Source organism: Leuresthes tenuis, unplaced genomic scaffold (assembly GCF_036924035.1).
Source record: "Leuresthes tenuis unplaced genomic scaffold, fLeuTen1.0.hap1 SCAF_16, whole genome shotgun sequence".
In the NCBI taxonomy this organism is placed as follows: Eukaryota; Metazoa; Chordata; class Actinopteri; order Atheriniformes; family Atherinopsidae; genus Leuresthes; species Leuresthes tenuis.
Window position 1 is genome coordinate 23,045,547 of NW_027325370.1, and position 21,884 is coordinate 23,067,430.

General features: G+C 42.3%; 1 protein-coding gene across 6 annotated transcripts in view; it reads left to right on the top strand.

The window, feature by feature from the left end:
• Positions 1 to 21,884, top strand: part of camta1a (calmodulin binding transcription activator 1a) — a 280,700-nt gene that overhangs the window by 148,133 nt on the left and 110,683 nt on the right. For all 6 annotated transcript variants that reach the window (XM_072366794.1, XM_072366790.1, XM_072366793.1 and 3 more), the window contains one exon: positions 9,591 to 9,726. In XM_072366794.1, coding sequence (XP_072222895.1) covers positions 9,591 to 9,726 — 136 coding nt within the window. The remainder of the gene's footprint in view (positions 1 to 9,590; positions 9,727 to 21,884) is intronic.

Here is a 21,884-nt window from a genome sequence, read left to right on the forward strand (position 1 = left end):
ACTGACACAGCTGCACACTTTCCCACCTGGAAACTTCCCAATTTAACCATAGTCTGATCTTTTTGCCAGCCCAGTGCTTTAATCTGTTTGTTTAGTTTTTTGTGTGTGTGTGTGGTTTTTTTTAAGGCTGGATCATTCTCAAAGTCCCACACGCTGCTCTCCTGCATCAGTGAAAAAGCTAATCGTGGCTCAGTTTGATGATCAATGAGTTAACTGACATGCCAGACAACTACTGTATTAATCAAAGTATTTCCAGTGAGCATTGCTTATAATTCCTTGCAACTGAGCAGGAGTAACTGGCATGTATTATCCATTGATTTAGGTGTCGCAGAAAAGAAGTCAAGCAGGTTTAATTTTCTAGTTGACATACAGTACATCACTGTATGATTTATGCTGTAGTTCCAAAGATTTTAATCTCTGGCATTTACTATTTTGAAGCAAAGTGCTTCTAACTACCTTTCAATTTTTGCTTTCAGACAAATCTCAGTAATCAGCAGAACTCTTGCTCAATCAAACAGCACAACAATGTGATTCAATTTTTTATTTTTTTTTAGCTCTTTGACCACGAAATTAACTTAACTGTCACACTCCCTTTTGTCTCATATCAACAACGTTCATGGCACAGCAGGCTCGATTCTGCCTATGCTCTCAGAGGTGAATCACAGTGTGTCAGTGCTCTTGTAAAATCTCCATACCGCACAGAGATCTGAAAAAAGAAAGAAAGCCAGAGCTATACTTCATGCTGGAATCCATTCCAAGCATTTGAGCGGAGGTGGCTTGGTTTCCAATACGTTTAGTGCTACCCCAAGACCGTATCAGCTCTGCAATGCAAGCAAAGCCTGAAATTCGATTTGATCTGCATGGCCACCATCATTTAACCATGGCTAATGTCAGTCCTTCTCCCACTCACTCTCTATCTGCGCCTGAGCTGCCGCTGAGCCCTGGGCTCCAATTAAAGCCACGATGCCTGGCTTTGGTTGGTATGGTGACCAGACAGTGCACGGAGAGAGCTGTGATTCCCAGGTGAAAGGTGGGATAGACTTTCTGATTCGCTCCAGCACCCAGATAGAGTTACAGCTCAATTTCAACCTCTCGCCCTCATCGGTCTATCCTCATGTCTAAAATAGGACCAAAGAGTAGAAGGGAGAGGAAGAATAGCTTCATCTTTTTCTCTCCTGTTTTCCTGTCTGTCTCTCTCTCCTTTTATTCACTCTCTTTTTATCACTCTCTCTTTCCAGCCTCCCCACGCCACCCTCCATACCACAATCCTTGGGTTTTTGTGACAGAGGGGACTCTGAATTGGGCTTTATAGCTTGGTTAGCTTGTAAAACATCACTTCTCACTCTGCCGCTCTGTCTCACTTTAAAAAAGTTGAGTTTTTCTGACCTTTATCCTTCTTTCTCCTCACTTGTTCTTCTTGTACAGCTTGTTCTTTGTTCTTTTACTTTTTTGTGGACAAGGCAGGATTTGTGAATTAATCATAAGTGGGTCAATAGCTGGCCTTAGCTGTGCTCCGTCACTTGGGGATCAATAGGGGAAGTTCAGTGGCACTGACTGCTCTGCAGAAGAGACAAAGAGGGCTACGTCCAGGTGATCCATAAGCCTGGTCTGGCATGAGCCATAATGTGGAGGAGAACTTGTCCTCGACCTCTCCTGTTTCTGTCCCCATCTGTAGGGACACATACACCTTCCTCACATGTGGACTTCAGCATCTGCCTTAGATCCCTGCATGACCTAGGATACTGAGCCACTTTCAAAACATATAGATATAATTTCAAAATACTTTTTATATAAAGGCGAAAAATACTTTCACGTTCTCACGAATAAGCAATTAGCATGAAAAGATTGAGTTTTAGAGGTTTTATTGTTTTTCTGGGTTTTCGTTAACAAAATAAGACTTTTGGTCACTGTCGAGTTCATGCTTTAACAGAAAAAAGCTTGTATCGCTTGTTGAATGTAGCAATAACAAACCAGTAGAAAGGAATATAAATCTTTGCTCTTATGCTCTAAATTAAACTCTTACACGACCACACTATGAGGTATTTGGCTATTTCCCTAGCTTCTCATTTCATTGGAAACCAAGGTTGCTGTTACCATTAATGAAAACCTGGCCTTATGTTACCGAAGTCTAGTTCATCTTGGATTTAATTGTGTAAGTATTTCTATACCATAAGAGAACATAAGCTGCTATAACAGCAACTCTACTCCATGAGATAAAATAAGGCTGAATTCAATTCCCTGTTGGCCGTGCATTATTGAATATATAAAAGTGTCCTCTTTAAAAACTGTCATAATAAGGCAGTGCTTCAGGACTTAGGTTTACGTTTGCACAATATGCACAGCATGTAGTTGTCAGGAGGTGCTGGGCTGTGGAGAAGCTTCATTCTGATGGCACCTCCATTTACAATGTACTGAGACACACCGTGGATGATTTGTGAAGATTAGCAGAGGGGATGTGAGGTATGAATCATCCTTTCTGTTGTCACTTTTTCCAAGTAAGCATATGCAAACTGGAGAAAGCATTCACCACAAATATGAAGCCTTTAGTGCAAGCAGCTGAAAGTCATCAACATTTCAAGCCAAAATATTATATGTGCTTGCACACACTCACTCACACACACACACACACACAAACAAACAAACTTGGTGACAGTGTTCATGTCAAGTGAATAACAACCATCCTCACAGCCAAAACCCTTACAAGCACTGAAATTCAGATTCTGTGTCACCTCTGCTGTACATCAAAGCTGCACATTAGTCCTCGCAGCTCTATGCGTTCGCGTTGACGCAGAGAATGGAGCGATGTAACCAGTGCGTGACATGGCTATTTGTAAATAGCATCCCAGCCACATCCACTGGCAGCAGCGAAGAGCTTTAAGTCAGAGCAGTGATGGCAGCCTCCCTGAAATGTGCATGAAACCAGCTTAGCGCTATCAGGGCAGCATCACCGCCAGTCACCAGCCACCCTCTCGTTCTGCCTGGCTGCTGTGGGCCAGATAAGAGCAGCACCACCCTCCTCCCCTACTGCTTCCATTCGCCTTATGTTGTTCCCCGACAATTCACCCATCCTCCCACACCAATTCACCCTTATCCTCTTTACAAGGTCTTATAGGGACATAGACACTGATGTGTAGCTACGACCGTAATTTATATTCTTTGTAAATTGTCTGTGATTTTTTCATTGAGATAAGTGTTGGGGGAACATCTGTTTCCTGCTGGAAGGCAGTACGCTGGGGCTTGGGTTCTGTGGCAATCGCGGGCAGTATAGATAGAGAGAAAGAGGGGAGGCACATGATCTGTCTTCCTATCCTGAATTACAACTCCAGGGGCCTAAATACTGTGGTATTTAGTTAGAACACATTGAGTAAACAAACATTGAGCTCCATCTGTACAGCCTTGGAGATCAGTATGTTATACCATGTTGGGCAAACTTAACTCGATGATTCACTTCAGACTAAATCATGTCAGTTGTTGTTTTTTTCCTTTTTTTCTTTCTTAAAATGATAACAGCATCTTAGTGGTGTCAGACTGTACAGATTAGGGAGGAAACATTTAGCACGTTTTAGTGCCAGAGATGATGGGATAAGATTTAAAAGATGTTGGACAGCTTATAACTGCTGACTTAGGCACCACACTACACCTCACACCTTTGATTATCATATGTCATTAAGCATTCATAGTTGAGGCCTGAGGCCACTCTCGACAAGAGTAGAAGGAAACCATGGGCATTACAGTGACCAGGTGCTGAGGCCTCATTTGCAGTCAAAAAGAAACCCGAGCGGTAGCGTCTGGACGTACGCGCACTGGCGGGCGAGTCGGAAGGGTTCAGAGCAGTGCAGACGATGAATCTCAATCCTGAGGCCGTGGCAGATTTACATTTAAAGTAGTTTTAGCGAACGCCCCACTTCCTGATGCATGCTTTGGCAGGACTGAAAGGAGCAGCTTATCTGCGAGTCATCAATTGCATATGATGCGTCCGGATAGGCGCTCCCGACGTGGAGCCAGCACCTTTCTGCTCAAACATCTATAGCTTATAGATGATGTGCTGTCTAATAGAGCACCATTGCTTGCAGTGTAATTACATTACGTCTGAAATGTCTCTGCTTGGTTTTGACAGCTCCAGATGTGTGCGGGTATTTTCACGCGCTTGTGTATTTTAACATGTGTGGTCTATGTTTTTCCTTTGATTGACAGATAGAGATGATCAGTAGCACCAGTTTATTTATTTTCACTCTTTTTGTTATTAATATTCTCCCAAGACAGGTGCTAGAAACTTTTGGTCGATGTGATCAATGCTTGATTGTGAGTTCTCAGGGGCATATTTGTCCCTCATATTTAAACTTAATAGGATTTGTGTGTGTGTGGCAGTAAATACAGATGTGTGTATGTGTGTAGCTGTATTAAGAAGAGGTGTGACACAGTGAGGTAAAAGCTGTGATGGCTGAAGGCTCTGATGGGTAATTGAGAACAGCAGGTGTCACCTCCCTCCTGAGCCACTTCGGGCCCCAACCCCCTCACCCTCCCATCTTCAAAGCTTTGCAAGACCAACTCGACTCTTGTCTCCTTTCCTCTCCTTTCGTCTCCTCTTATTTCCTTTCCTCCCCTCTTAGCTCTTAGTGTTGGCTGAGCTTGCTGGGGAGAAACACAACATGTATGGTATTAATCAAACTTACAGCATCACAGAGACTAAGGCAGGGCGGGCTACATAAGTCAAGAATTCAGCCAGCAGCACTGAATTCTTCCCATTAGAACCTGAAATGCCAATTAAAATTCTTTGTGCTTGTCTTACACCCAAGCCCTTGATACAACTGAATGCGTCTGAGTCTTCTTTTAAACCGTATCCTATTTATTATAAGTAATATATTGTGTACATTTTTCATTTTCTTTTCTCTGTTTTGGGATGATTCATCAGAGCTGTGGATTCTCCAAACCATCCAGTTCTGGAACAGCAGAATTTCTCACACTCACACAGATTTGTCTTTCTGCACATGTTTTGCTGTTTCTTCCCCTTCTAGTTAGCGCCTCAACACAGAAAACCTGAAGCTGTATGCAGTGTTTTTTCCTGTCTGTAGTCCTGCTTCTACTTCGTTACCCATGCTGAACATGTCACCAGCCTCATAAAACCCTCCTCCGACTTTTTGAAAAGAACGAATCTGATTGAGCGAATGCCATTACCTGAGTAAATGAATGATTCCTAAAGGACTGGACAAGGCCTAACACCACCCTGAGGGTAAAGCTTATTATCGCTGCAAACTCCAAAGAAGAGAAAGGAGCAGCAGCTGTGCAGCTCATGTGCACTTTGACAGAGACTTGCATTTCCATATTAATCTGCTACATTGAGGCATCTGAGACAGAGGGCCTGCTGTCACGCCTCTATGACAACAGAGCTGTTAGCTTTTCCCCTCATGTATAACTATGTGTTATTCTGATAAAATTAATTGAAATCCCTAAGTATGCAGTGGTAAAAAATGAGTGGGAGGGAGAAAGTGGGAAAGGAGTGGAGGGAGGAGAGAAGACACATTATGTGGACAAAGTATGCATTTTAGACCATTCTCAGCCTCTGGCCTTCCCCAAAATGGGTGTCTACACTCTCTCCTCTGGGTCTAAAGTGCTTTGAATTGAAAATAGCATCTACCTAACAGTTCCTCAAAAATAGCTGAGCGAATAAGTTTTTGCGCCGAGCCGATAAATACGGCATGGAGCCTCTGACACAGAAGCCTCACCCCAATTTCCAGTGCTCTGGAGGAGATCAGATAGCCCCGTGTCATTTGATTTTCTGCCTTATCTCATCCGCGCCCATCTTTTTGTCTCATGCAGGGCTACATTTTAAGAGGTACACACTTCTTGTATCTTTTGAAGGACAAAACACAGAAGATATTGAAACAAATAAGAGCATCAAACTTTTGCATTGGGCCACATCTATGCCTTATTGATTCTGAGAGCTGATGTTAGTAGCTGACCTTTAAGCAACTTCAAGCGATTTGGGATACAAATCTTGAGGAACATATGAGATGTTTGTAACAATCTGCAAAATCCCTTTCTTTTAATGATTGCACCTCTTCTATGGCTGACATGCTGTGAATTCAAACACAATTTATACTTTGTGTGTATCCCTTACAGCCTTGGAAAAGTTCCACTTCTCAAGCTGACCAGTAAAAAATGCCTTTTTGATGGTTGTTTTCTGCAAAGTATGCTAAGCACTAAACAAGCGGGAGCGGTTTGTGAGTGGAGCACAGGAGGAGGGAGGTGTTTCATCCTGAGACAGATGAAACAAGAGAGCCCAGAAAAGGAGTTGGTGCAAGGGAAAAGACAAAGACATTCCCTGGTGCACAGCCCGAGCCGACTGACGGCAAGAGGAGACAGACTGTGGAGAAAGGAAGGGAGAAGGAAAGGGAGGAAGAGAGATCAGCAAGGAGTGCACACGTCGTTGTATGAGTGGCGTCTCTCATTAGAAGGTGCTGTGAGGGGCCACAGAGCGGGGACTGTGGGGACCCCACCTCCTCCTTCTCCTCCCTTTCGACTGGCCCCTGAGATCCAGCAAGGAAAATGATTGATGAGTGATACCAAGATAAACACACGCCCTGGCCCCCAAGGGTAACCCTGCAAAATGATGCATACAGCGTTATAAATAAAACTTGAGAGAAGAAATTGTAAGAAGAAACAACAAAACAATGCAAAACAGTCACTGGGTTTTCTTATTTTGGTTAATGCAACTAAGAGCGCAAATCAGCACAGTTTTTTTCTTCCCTTTGATGTGAGCTTTTCTGCATTTTTGGGTTTCTACTTTCCCATGCCTGTGTGAGTATGTTTAGTGTCTATACATAGGATTAATGAGAACAAGACTAACAAGGCTCATAGCTGACCAAATGGATAAGCCCCCCAGTTACACTGACCAGACAGCTTTTCCATTAATTCTCTATGAGGCAGCAAGCACTGAAATAAACCTGTTCTCATTTGGGAGAGTTCCAAATCATAACAGCTGTGTGTAGGGTGTATGTGGCTATCTGCAAAAGTTATGTTGCAGGGACATAAATATGTTTATACAATTGCATTGTATGCAATGTTGATTTAGAATTTAAGGTTTGAACCAGCAATTCTTAAACTTCCTCATGCATTAATCAATTTAGAAGTGGAAAAAGTTCTCACCCTCCACCCCACTATTTGTATCAATCCTTAACTGTTCTTTTTTTAAGGTTTTATAGCCACTCTTGACCTTTTTTCCACAGTGAGTAGGCAGGAAAGGTGGCAGAGAGTTTGGGGGAAGATGCAGCAAAGGGTACCAGGTCAGGGACTTAAACTCTATTTACAGTGGCTATTTACGTCAAGAAACTACAGCATCTGTACATGATGCACCAGCTCAAGCAGTTGAGCTATACAGCATCCCTAAATGAATGCAACCACTGCCATCAACCCCACCACCCAACCCCCCCAAGTTCTCCATCTCCTGCCAAACCAGGACAAAATGAAAAGCTGCACAGATGCTCCCACTCTTCATAGTGTTCTGTTGCTGTGGGAGCATGGAGACTGGTTGCTGGATGTCCAATCCCTCTCACCACAGGGTGGGAACCACGGGTGGGCTGGACAAAACTGTCTGATAAGCGGAAAGACAGTTGTTTAATTTCTTTCCACCTGAGAGAAATTACTCTGATCTAGCAGGGGGCTCCAGTGTCACTCCCATTGGATGAATATTTTAACTCATCTCTCCAATCCATTGTGTTTCTTTCACATCCACATCTTTCTTCTATATTTTCTTTTTTCTCTGATAATTTTGCTGTGAGTGTACAGAGCCTGGATGTAGCTTACTAGCATCAAGCTCTCTGTTTGTGAATAAATCTATTTCTCCATCCTTTTTCTGTTGCTTATCTGTGACCGGGTCACAGGGGCAGCAGTCTAAGCAGAGATCTCAAGATCTCCCTCTTCACAGCCTCCTCCTTCCGCTCCTCTGGGAGGACATCTCATTGCCACATCAACTAAGACATGCAATCTCCAGTGAATTCATGTTTTACCCGGAGGAGTGCTCCCTGTGGAAGATGTCCCAAACACTTCTCTTGGAAAACATTGCAAAAAGCACCCTTACCAGGTGCTCGAACCACCTCATTTGGCTCTTTTCAGTGCTTGAGCTGCAACTCTACTCGTGATCCCGCCCAGATGACTGAGCTCCTCACCCTTTCCCTATGAATGAGGCCAGCCATCCAATTTCAGAGGAAGCACATTTCGGCCACTTGTATTTGCAATCTCTTTCTTTTGGTCACTAACCACAGCTCAAAAACACGATTGACGGTAGAGAACATAGAACATAGATCTTCCGCTTTTTCTCAGACTAGTATAAAGTTTGCATTACTCTAGATGCTGCTAGTCATTCTCCTTCTCCTTTGTACCCCCACTAATGAACAAGACCCCAATATACTTAAACTCCTCCACCAGCGACTTACTCCTAACCTGAAACCTGAAATCCCTGCTTTTCCAACTTAGGACCATGGCCTCAGACTTAGAGTGCTAAAAAACTGTTTCATATTTGGCTGTAAAACACCCTAGTGCTTGCAAATGGTCTCAGTTCAATGAAGCCAACACGACCATAACTACTGCAAAAAGGTAAGATGCAATCCTAAACTGAACGAACTAGGCACTATCTGCCCTTAAAGACTATGAACTGAATCGTAACAAATGACTCTCTCTTCAGGAACCAGCCATAGGCTAGTCTAGTGATGCGAGTATTACGTACGCTTGCATACATTGCAGTGTCGATGTTTAAATTATGTATTCTGCAGTCCCAGTGTTTGCTATAGTTAGAGTATTTCTTCAGGATAGCCAGTCTGTGTTTGTGTGTGCTGGACGATGGAGGAGTGTGTGGGGAAATGTGCAGTGTGGCAGTATGCAGGGCTATATAATGATGACACAAAGCTGTTCCCCAACACGCGTAAATACAAATACATACACACAAAACTATGTCTACTGTAACTGCTCCCTAATTGTTGAGAAAGACATAAATGTTTTATGCTACACTTTCTGTTAATGGTTAACACTGAGTGCCAAATTCCTCTGTTACAAATCTAAGTGAAAAGGCAGATTATCATCAAATAGTTACATTATATCATTATGAGCCTACAGGCTGTGGTCTGGTGGAGAGAGAATGAATTATGAATGGAGAGTGAGGGAGAACCTTCTCTTTCCCCAAGGGGCTTCCAACACCACAACTCATTTAAGTTGGATGAATGAGAGTTAAGGAAGGAAGCCCACCCCCCCACCCTCCTGCTGCTTGCCTTACACACGAGCCTTCACATAATGTACTCTGTGCAGAGTGTTACTTTAGCTCCTTACAGTGCATACACTTCTCATCTGAAAAAAATGTATGCTGAAGGGTGCTTTGTTCATTGTCAAACTGTGCATACTGATGCTGAGAAACACCATAAAGAAATCTTGTCATCTAAGTCACTGGTGCATTTTCTGCCTGGTGCAGACTTGTGTCAGGCTTCTCTGTACATCTCTAACATGAGTCCCCAAGCTATGATGTAGCTTTGCCTAAAAATTCTTCTCATCTCATATTTTTCTCTTTTGCTCTCCCTCTGTCCTTTCTGTCTCTGCGGGTCCAGGCCGCAGAATGGGTCGATGATACTGTACAATAGGAAGAAGGTGAAGTACAGAAAGGATGGCTACTGCTGGAAGAAGAGGAAAGATGGGAAGACCACGCGGGAGGATCACATGAAGCTGAAAGTGCAGGGAGTTGAGGTGAGTGAACAAACAAGAGTTTGGATTTAAAGGGAGTAAATGGGGAGGGGAAAGAGGTGGGATTTAGGGGGTGGAGGGTGGGTGAGAGCCAACTTTCTTTCTGACACAGACAAACAGAGGTCTACACTGAGCTCTCCCCTGGCTGTAATGGAGACAGTCACATGCTGCAGTAGGCACGTGTCTCAAAGGAACCTCACCAAGAAACAATGCAGCACAACAATAGTTTTCCCTGGGAAGCCAGTGGAGTGGAACCGATTGTTTGTACCTTATTAAAGCAGTGGTTGTTGCCTTTGCTCCAGAGAGCCTACATTAATCTTCCTGGCTCAAAGCTGCACTGTAGAGCAAGTGTTCCCTCACCTTACCCCAAGTCACTTCCCATACCAGCTGCTGCCATAAAATGCCCAGTTGTATCTGTCTTTCACTTACATTTAGACCTGTGGTGATGGTAAAGCAGGATTAATCCCAGGCTGATTTATCAGATGTTCTATTAATGAAACATGGCTTGATTCGTAGTGTGGCCTCCTTAGCTTTTGGCCATTTAGTCTCTGGTTTCTTTTACACGAGCCACAAACAGTGATACCAGAAGCACAGGAATTAAGACAGACTGTTGTTTCACAGATGTGAAGGTTTGGGATTTTGGACTCCCATTCGACACAGACATATGCACACAATGTAGACATAACTGTACACCTCAGGGAGCAGTGTTGTGTGTCTGTGTCACACAGTGTGACAAAGACAAAGCTCGGGCATTCTCTCATCAGGGACTCTACTCTCTGTTTTGTTCTGTATTCTTTATATATTTGTCACTCCAAGAAATTGCCCTCCTCCCCCCCCGCTCGGTGTCATCTCTGGTTCTGCAGTGGTCTGGTGGCCTGTTGGGACAAAACTCATCTTTTTGGATTAGGACATATTATTTCAGTCCCTGACTATTTGGCTTTTTGAAGAAGGTTTAGACAGTTAACTTTTTTAATGTGGTTGAATCAGCAAGTAACTTCTGATGTTCCAGTAATAGCTGCTATTTAGATCCTGATTTTCGAAATAAATAGAAAATAAAACACCAGTTCACTCTTTGTAAAATTCTTTCTAATTGGCATCCATTGTTTGAATTGTATGTTGAAAGCACGGCAGAAGTGCATTAAGATGCAGTTCCACTAAAGCACTATAAAAACTCAGCTGGCTTAGTTGACCCCCTCACTCGCAGATGATGCTAATAGTTGACAATTATATGATAATGTTTGTTGTTGGCAGCTAAGAATTTTAAATTATCTGGGTAAGATGGCTTGAAGAAAAATACATGTTTTTTTAATGGATTCAAGTAAACTGACAGGCATTTCAGGCTGTCTTACGAAGCTTTATAGCTGTCAGCTGTTTGGGACATGACAAAAATGTTATTGTAGAAGCTGATTGTTCTCTGGTAAACATGGCTTGTAAGTTTAGTACATGTATGAATGTATAAACCTAAATATGTCATTCTATATGTCTAAAAAACAGTATGGCTACTGATCTTGCTTGAAATTGGTTCTAAATGTACCATGTTTCTGCCACAGTATATCATCAAGACCCACATCAGCACATAGGGAAGCATATTCTGCCATGTGCTCTATTTCCTGTATGTGCACTGGTCATCCAGAGAAGCATCTGCTTCCCTTTATAGCCATTCCGTCAACTGGGAGAAATTATTCAAAAGAACATTGTGCTGTACTGCTAAATAACTCCCCTTAAAGTCTTAATTTATTGAATTTTTGGTATTTTTAGGCATGTGTTTAGGTCAATCTGATTGTAATTGTAATTCTGTTGTAAATTTGATCCTGCTTATGTGTTCCAACATTGTAGTGCTACATCCAGCATATGTATGTGCAGTGACCTGAAAGAAATGAACAGGCAACATGGCGCATATGTCAAACTGATAAACACTTAACTTCTTGCCAGTATTTTGGATGCTGCAGCATACCCTTACTGAATGAGGCAAAGTTAGGTAAGCAAAAGGGGATGTAATTAATTAATGAACTTTAAATCATCCCAGCTGTTGTCTCTTCGGTACTTCTCTTGTTCAGTGATAGTATTTGTTCTTCTGCAGTCTCGTACCTCTCAAAGAGGACTGGGAGAAACATACTGCTATAGTACAAAAATATCATCTTTCTGTGACCAACATTCCAACAGAAGCCAAAATTTAAACCGTCTTTTGTGCCAACTAGTTGTCTGTGATGGGTTTACTGTGACACTGTGTGTTTCAGAGAAAAAAAATGCTGCTATGATTTTAGATTTTTTGTTATGTGACATGACGTGTCACATAATGCACTGCTACGCTGTGGCGGCCATGTGGGCTAAATTCATTTCAGACTGAAATCAAAGCATTGTAAGGCAGAAAAAATATGTAATAGAAAAAGGAAAGATGGGGATTCTTTCAATAAAACCCTTAAATGCTTGAAAAATAGGCTTTTCCTTATTTCCCAGTTGACACTCGACATGAACATTGAGTGTTGCAATATTAATGGCTATAGTATTTTATGTTCATATGCCTTAATAAGCATTTAAAGACTCAAAGACCATCTTTGTGTACAGTGTGCCACAACATGAGATGTGCCGAAGCGACATCATGAGTCACAGCCATCCAAAGAATGATGGTAATTCACTGAACTGTTGGCAGTTTTTTTTTTTAAAGCCTAATTTACCAGAGCTGAATACTGTGTGAGCAGCAGAGCTTATGCAGGTTATGAAGGTGAGACACTGACTTATTGTAGGACGGCAAGGCCACTTATAGAGAAGGAACTTGGAGAAATTGGACCATAACTGCTGCTTCACACACTGTACATGAAAGTACTCTGCAGATACTGGCTTCAATAATCAATATCTGCCTCAGTCTTCTTGCACATACACTCAATTCACAGGCAACTTGAAAAAAACAAGAAGTCCTCCAACTGAAATGGTCTTATAGGTCATTTGGTCATACACTTCAATATGCCTCATAACAGCATCCTGTAAAGTACCTCCCTTGAAAGCAGCAGAAGGGAACAAAGACAGATGAGCGTTTGCCCACATCAGAGCAGAACTCATCCTCATGTCTTTTGTTTAAAAATCCACAAAAACCCTTAAGGAGGAAGGACAGGTTGTGGATGGAGCAACTAAGCCTTTCTGTGTGGAGTTTGCATGTTCTCCCTGTGTATGCGTGGGAGTGGGAATTCCAAAATCATGCTTATTAGGGTAATTGCCTCTATATTGACCCTAGGAGTGAGTGTGAGCATGCATGATTGTTTGTGTGGTCCTGTGATGGACTGGCAGCCTGTCCAGGGTGTACCCTGCCTCTTGCCCAATGACAGCTGGGATAGGCTCCAGCCCCCCCGTGGGCTTAAGTTGCATTAAGTGGGTATGGAAAATGGAATGATGGTTAGTTCAAAATCAAAACTCCTTTAGAAAACAATTATAGTTAGGGCTAGAAAAATGTTATTTCAAAAGGCAACTGTATTGTCATGGATGCCAATTTTACCCTGCCCACATCTGCCTGCATGAGAACATTACATGGACACATTTTGGGGAGAAGAACAATGTAAAACAACGACCTAAAAACGCTGCACAGGCAGATTGTCCAAAAACATAAAGTCCAAATGGAAAACAAGACAGGCTGAGCCAAACAAAGCTAGCAACTGGGAAGGGATATAACAGCCACAGAATTCCCAGAGTAACAGAACTGATGAAAATGACGAAGATCGAAGATCGACGAGAGACCAAAGAAAACCAATGAGCATATATACTGACAGAAGGGATGACTAACGCAAAGCAGGAAACCTGATGTGAAACAAAAGCAGGCTGTAAAACTCAACAGAATACAGCAGGAGGCAAGCACTAAAAAATAAAACATGAAGTTTAGCTCTCGAAACTGCAAAAGGAACCCTAGTTTCAAAATCAAATTGACTTGAATGTAAAGCGTGAAAAATCAAAAGACAAAGTTAACACTGAAACAAAGCAAAACAAGGAACAGAATAACTTGAAATAAAAATCCACAAAGCCAAACACATTTGCCTAAACAGGCAAAAGGCAGATTTGAACAAATAAAGAATTGGATTATTTGTTAGCTGGAATTTACCCCATTATCAATGAAATTTTAAAGAGTTTATTTACAAAGGCCCCATTTGTAGCTATCGAACTTGGACAGCAAGTCCGCTGTCCTGTCCGTGGTGTTGGTGTATGGAAGGAAAAGGAAAAGAAAAAAAAATACAGTACAGTAGAATCCCACTGTTGCTTGAATGTATTATCACTCAGGGAGGAGCAACAATGTAGTAAACCAGCTGCACCTTGTTTGAGACGCAGAACTCTGTTGTAAAACTTGAGAAGCTGAAGACCATAATCAGTGGGTGATACTGAGAGTCACAAATGAGCTGCATGTTTCCCGAACTGTATTGTTTGTGCTTGAGATATAGAAACAGATCTGGAGAGGGTCCCTTTCTGCCTGTGTGTGTACAGTCTAGAGCATCATTGATGTTTACGAATCCATTCATCCTCTAAACCGTTTCTAGGGTCATGTGGACACAGCAATGAAAGTGTGATCGTACAATAGCTTCATCAAGCAGAAAAAACCTCAGGCCTCTGAATATATTTATCACTGAAGCAGTGTTTCACGGAATGATTTTGCACAACCTTGTCAGCAGTCAAGTGTGCTCTAATATCCTTTTTAATGTGAAATTGGTCTGTTAAAGCTAAGTATACTAGAAGAAAAGAAAAGCTGGCAAATGTCAGAATATCTGTCAGAACCCCATAAGTGGGTTTTAAGAAGTCATTTCTTATTAAAAAAAAAATGTTGGTGAAATAAGCCCATATTCTGTGCTTAGTTATGTTTTTCAGACTCTGACATGGATTTCTTTGTCTTTGAGTGCACATCAACATCTTTTAGCCTTTGAAGACCTGACTCATGTCCTTTTTAAGCACACCAACCCTCCGACTAACAGAGCAAGGCATTGCGAGAGGTGATCCATCACTGCTGTAACTGGCCTGTGATGGAATCCGTGACCCATCATCCGCAGTTATGTTTACTGTCAACGCGTACTGTATGACTGGACATCTACCCTCTGCTCTGCATTTGTACAGCAGTAAGATTAGATTGAGAGCTAACTAATTCTGTTTGCTGCGTTATGTAGAAAAATCTGTTTTAATACATAATCAATTCTTTTCAAGGCAGAACACGAAGAGTTCACAAAACTTGAGCTTAACCTTGCATTGTTGTACAGGGGATTTGTTCACGCTGTGCACTAGCTGCTCTGATTCCCCTGCTACCCGGTGCTTAATAGAGGCTGTGTGGTTATTACACGGACCAGGTTTAGTGCACACTGAGGACAAGTGTTGTGGGTGGGTCAGGCCAGTGATGTTCAGTAGTTCCAGCAAGGGAGAGGCTGCGAGTGAGGGAGCGCGAGGCCTTCTGGGGCCTGCGAGAGGCAGCCTAGCATGGCAGGAGTAGATGTCAGCGTGTGCCGCTGCTGTCCTGTCTGCTGTGCAGTGCTGGCTCAGCAGTCCGTGTAAGCCAAGGCTATACTCTCTACTCTCTTCCCCCTCCCTCTCACGGTCACTACCTATAACTGTTTTTGTAAGTCTTTTTTTTTCTTTCGCTCTTTCCACCATGTTCTCTGTTTCTTTCATTTTCAATCTTTTAATTATTTCACTAGACTTTTTGCTGTCCTCCTCTACATGCTCTTATCTATCCCCTTGCTGATCTTTCCACTCCCTCCCTCTATAACAGCCCAAGTTCACAGTCCAGACAGACAGAACCTTGAGTTGGGTGGTAATACTCCCTGTTCCCTAAAATTGGAGCGGAGGGCATGTTGCGGCATTAGCGCTTAACAGGCCGTGAAATAGCAGCCTGCCTTCCTGACGTCTCCCCCATCACTCCAGGTGAGTTGGCCAGACGGCTGGATAAATGAGCAAGCAGCACCCACATCAACCAGCATGCATTTGGGGCACCTGAGGAGAAACGTCCATCAGTGATTATCTCCCCACTCTGCTCTGACCGTGCTCAAGTTATTCACCTGCTCCTGGCCATAGCCAGACTTCCAGAGTTGTTGTTGCAATCACTCTAATGAGGATGCTCGATGGTTGTCTATCAAGCAGAATCCTTGTTAACACAACTTTCTAATTGGCTTTATAGCATAAGAGTGACGTCATCTTTATGTTCAACTATGGGTTGCAGTGGGTGTAGCTCTAGCATCCCCTGCCTTCCCACTGTGAAACAGCAGAGATTTCAAAAACATCTGCTCTTACAAACTCCAACTGATCTTTCTTCTGCCTCTTGTCAAGCTTCTGCCCCAACGCTACCACCTATACTTAGCTGATTAGCTGTTAATGTGCTCTCAACCTCCATCTCCTTCACTCCTCCACCCCTTCTATCCTATCTCCCCATTATTGCTAAGCTTTAATAAACTCCCTCAAACACAGATCGATTTTCTCTTAAGTGAAGGTGGCAGTGCCTCTGACTTATTTCATTACCACGGGCTAATTATACCGATTGAAATGAGCTTCTCTTCTTAAGGTGTGCTGTGCTGCTCTGTGCTTCCATGTTCCTCAGATCTTAATGCTGGTACAGTGCTTTACCAATTCCCAAACTCCCAAACCTGCCTCAGCTCCATCCAGCTATCCCTTCCAAGCAACCCCCTCAACTATGCACCACGTAAATAATCAGCTGGTGAGTCCTTAGCCCCCGTAACTTGTCATTTTATGTTGGATCCACCCTAATGTGTGATTTCAACTGTGCAACTGTGCAATGAAGGAAGGTAATGGAGCATGCTGGTGGCTCAATCGCTTCTGTTCATTGATAATAATGAAGACAAATGTCAAAACATTAGTTGCTAATGTTGTAATGGAGTGGATGCTACTGGATGCTACACTGCATTGGCTTTCAATATCACATGACCTTCAACACGTCTCTGTGTACAAGAAGTCCAGCCTTTTGTTTTATAGCAACTCATTATTATGTGTTTAGTCCATTTAAGAAACTGTATGTCTGGATTTGCAGGGCTTTCTTGAGGAACGTTTATTTTTTTTAGTCCACTTTGTGTGCTAGTTTGGAGTTTTGGTGGGCAAATATAACATTCCACAATTTCATGCCCACGTAGGTGTGGAACTGGCAACCTCAAACAAGCTGCATATCTGTGAAATAGAGTTGCTCTGGGTGGCTGTGCTGTATGTGCTCTCAGTTTCAGAAGCAATGCTGATTTACAGATGCAGTGGCTGATATCTCTAGATTGAGAGGCCAGATGTGAGAGGTTACTAAACAAGCCCCTGTTTCTGTGAGGGGGTGACACCATGCATGCTTATCCTGCCACCTCTGCTTCGAGTCAACTGTGAAATTAAGATCAGATTACTAATACGGGCAGTGCCCAAAGCCAAAAAAAAGAAAGAAAGTTTTATTCAGACTTATAGGCTGTTTGCTAAACAACAGACAGATGCATGCTTTGCAAAGACAGTAATCTGATTACTTTTGCATTGTCCTCTCTTTTCTCCCTGAGCCTTGCATTCACGTTGTTCTGATAGCACAAAACTATCTTGCTTTCGAATTTCTTTATCTTTGAGGAGTTCAGGACAATCTGTGAGTGATATTTTGATGATGGTTTCAGTGGTTGTAAGTCTTAACCCTCAGCTCTTAGAAGAGTGATACTTGTGAGGTGGCTGTACAGAGTAATGGTCAAATGATTGGTCTTCTCAGGCTAATATGTGGTAAATATTTGAAAAATAAAAAAAAGAGCCCCATGGCTAATGAACAAAATGAGTGCATGCAGATTCAGTAATTATAACTTTTTTATTAGATATTGCAGCATCAAGCTTTGAATTTGTCCATGAATGGTATCTGGGTATATAATATGGATATCCATTCTTGTTATTGTGCAATTAGTTTTGTGTCCAGCACAGTTGATAAAAGCTGCGATCCTCCCCAGAATAGGCTTAATGGGGGTTGTTATGTTGTTATTAGCAACTGAACTAAAGCCTTCCCACATGAACAGCTTACCCTCAGTCTTGGGAACGTCCACTTTACCCATGATTTTTTTCTTTAAGCCTGCAGTAATTAGTTTTTGTCTCTTACATCTTACAATTGCCAAATCACTCAGCAGCAGTTAAACCCTCTGCCTGCCTTTCATGCTGACCCCACTATCCCCATTTCAAGCCAGCAACCCATTTTGAGGAGCTAATTTTGGAAACGGTTGCTATAGGGAGAGAATATGCTCTATAAGGAGCCTTGTATTATGAAATAACGACAGCTTTGGTCGTTTAATTTACCACATGTTGCAACATGTTGTGGTGTTGTCATGCTGAGGCATCTCCACAGGGGTCCTCTTTGAATTCTGAAATGGAGGACGGAGATGTCCTTAAGGAAATGGGCAAGGAAATGTCTTAATTTGTTGCAGAACTTGAGGACATTGCCTCTCATTTATTGGCTGGACGTCATGGGAGGCTTCCCACTGCCACTCCCCACATCCCTCCTGGATCTAATGAAATAGAGAAAACTGTCCAGTGCTTCAATTCTGCATTGCTCACATCGTAAAAAACACAATTCAAAAGAGAAAACAGTATGATTTAAGATAACAGCAGCAGGATGGCACCCTTTTGACAGAAACAAAGATGCTTCGTTGTTCTTTTCTCGTGATCCTTATTAATACTGATGGTGCACGAAATCAACAAAGTTTGAATATGTAACCCTCCAGGGAGCAGCAGAGCTGAACCAACACCTCATATGCAAAGTGGGTGGAAGAGGTTTGTAGAAAGGGTGAATAAAACAGATCTCTGCAGGCTGTGAGCAGACTTTTCATGACTCTGTGGTTTGCTCCAGTGTGTGAATTCTGCTTTTGTTTGGTCTCGTGAGGCAAACACAGACCCATGGGCAACAGAGGGCCTGAGTTTTATGTTAATAAGCACCTTTCACCAAGGCTTCTGCCCTCCAATATTTCACAGATCCAGGCCAGAATACTCTTCAGAGACTCATATTCCACTGAAAATACCACTGCCAAGAGATGAAGTGTGCAGTATTAGGTCCTGAAAGTCCACTCTGGTCTAGCCGTCAGATCATTTCTTGGTGCATTTGATCCACTTGAATTTAAAGGTGGGAGTTCAAAGAAAATCAAGTCGTTTCACTCTAACTCTCAACTCTCTTAGAGTCCTTTGCAAAATATGTCTTTAATGTTGTACAACCAGCTTTTGGCTAGTTCACCCATTTCTGGGGCTTTTTTTTTGCATTTAAAGCCCAGGACCAAGGGGTCACCTTATGTCTGAATCTTTCTATAGGTAGAATCAAAGAGTCATTTTGTATGTAGCTTGAAATGCTACGTACATATTTCTCCAGGACGTGTCTGTACTAAGACTGTAAGTTTCTCTTTCTCTCAATTGCTTTTCATCTCTCTTTCTGTCTTTCTGCTTTTACCGATGAAAAAAAAGCCACTTAAGTCTCTGCTGTAATAAAGCCGGTCCTGTAGTTAAGGCCAACCTGAATAGGTCAAGAAGAAGCAGTTCAGTTTCCTTCAGATCCTTTATGGCCTTGGAGGAAGTATCCCTTCTTTCCCCACCTTGACTCTGTTGTCATCTTTCAGATAGGGAATGCATCATGGTGTTGCTGTTAGGATGCTACAGGGGAGCGAAGGAGGCAAAGACTCAAACAGTGACGTTATCTTTTCACTCAAAAGGAAAGTTCAGGTTCACCATTGCAAAACAGTTTGTTTTTTGCTTCATTTGCAAAAAGTGTTTGTTTGTTGACGTTTGCAGTGAGATCAATTTGTTACTCTTAGGCATCTCTCACATTGGCTACATGTATTTTCTTTTAGGCTCGGCTATTTTTTCTGCTGGCTACTGCACACAGCCTATGTATTATTAAGGAGCAAAACAGTAGTTTAGATTCAATTTGCTGCTGTGTTGCATTTAATAACGGCAAAATCAAAATGTACCAATGCTCCAACATTCACTCTTCAAAGGAGGTATAATGAGTGGAACTGCAAAGTTCAAAGAGAATGGTTAAGTGTTTGTTAAGAATTCTACGGGCTGAGCAACTGTGCTTTCCTCAGAGTGATATTGAAAGGTTTGATATTTACATGAAAGTGTGGTAAAGAGGAGTTTAACACAGGAAACAGGTTTAGCCCCTGTGCTTTGGGCAACTGAAGAAATACTAAAGCACTTAAAAGTCTCTTATTTTGTGGTCTGTTTTTGTTTCTCATAATTATGTCCTCCTGCCCTCTTTTTCTCGTTGTCTGATTATGTTTAACGCCATACGTCTCTTTTTTTCCCCCGTTTCATGCCCATGATACTGTGTCATGTTTTTCATTTTCACTGTGATCTGAACAGATGTTGCCCACTGAGTCCTGTCCTTTCCATTTTTGTCTGTTTGTTTCTGCTGATTATAACAGCTGATTGTGCTTTCTTTTTGCTGTTTTTTCTTATATATATTCGTGTTTATTTCTTTATTGTTTTCCCGAAATGAAAGGCAGCAGGAGACTTGCTTGAATTTCTGCTAAACATTGAAATGTAAAGAGGGAATGAGTCATTTGTTTAAGCCCAAGGGGGTGGCTAAGCTTGCTCTGCATTGTGTGCCAACACTGGTCCCCTGATGCTGTCACTCTCACCAAATACATGTAGAAAGATGCATTGACAAACACGTTAATGCATTTGTGTGCATGAAGTTTTACTGAAAGACTGTCAAGAGCAAAAAAAATCATTATTGTATGTATGTATGCTTATGTGTGAAGGATTTTGCTCATCATATGTAGATGTAAGATGATTTAACCAAACCTCATTTCATAAATGCAGCCTGTTTTTGACAGAAAATTACTTTTAAATATACCAAAAATTATCCTATGCAATAGATAAAAATGGGAGATATAAAATGGATTAAAAAACACTGTAGACTGTGGGGGGAAAAAAAGGAAAAACACAGATGAAAGGAAGAGGAGGGAGCCAGAGAGGCTTAGAAGGTGGATGGATGGTAAGGGAGGCAGGAGGGTGGGGAGGGAGAGGCGAGCGTGGAGAGGAGAGGAGAGAGAAAGCGGAATGAACGATATATAGCCTCTGGCAAACAGAAAACAATTGTTACACTGCCTCCCATAACCCACTTCAACCTTAAACAGCAGATTTTTTTCACTCAATTAATTTCTACACATTGGAGCAGGGGCCTTGGCTGAAGCTGGGCTTTTATGTGCTTCTGCTGCAAGGCCTTTACACAACCCCGTCTCTGTCTAGCTCTCTCTTGTTTCTCTCTTCCTCCTTTTTTCATCAACAAAATCAACATTCCACATTGGAATGGATTACAACATTTTGGTAGATGAAAATAAACAGGGAATACAATATGGGTTTTAAAAATAGCAGATGGTGCGCACGTAACAGTAGAACAGCAATTATTCGAATCACTTGTGAGACTAGAAATGCCTTTTAAATTGTTAGATATTAGTAAGCAAAGCCATGTAAAGGTACATGAAAACTGCAGATCATATACATCCAGCAGAATGTGTTCATGTGCACATTTTTGAAGTGACACACCCTGTACATTGTGCATGATGAAAGTCAACTTTGAATGTTGATTTGAATAACAAATCCCATTAGAAGAAAAATAACAAAAAACGTAGAGATGCCTGTTGGAAAAAGTGGATTTTCTACAAAGGAATAATAGCAACAAAAAAAAGACAATGCAAATGACCATAAGTAAAAGTTATCACACACAGAAACGGTGGTCATGGTGGCCCTGTGTGGACAGCAGGTTGACTTGCCCGAGGGCAGAGAGAGGGAGAGCAGGCAGAGACAGATGGACACATAGATAGGGGGGAGCGTGACTGAGCTGTGTCTGTGTGTGGTGAGTGAAGACCGGTCGGAACAACATGAATCATGGCTCCAGTTGAGAGAGGAGCAGATCAGATCGATAACTGCCCAGAGGAGGGAGAGGAGTGTGTGTGTGTGTGTGTGAGAGAGAGAGAGAGACAGAGAGAGAAAGAGTAAGAGGATGAAGGGGGGGGGGGGCACAGGGGATGTTCATCACTAGACCACCCGGACTCCCAGCATGCTCACCTCTTTCTGGCTGGAGTTACAGGGCAGCTTTGCTTAATTTTCTGGGTGAAAACATGGTTTGACACAGACAGTGTGCTGTTGTCCAAGTGTAAGAAGACTGCTCGACACACAAGCAGTGTATTAACTTATCAAGATGTTATTAACTA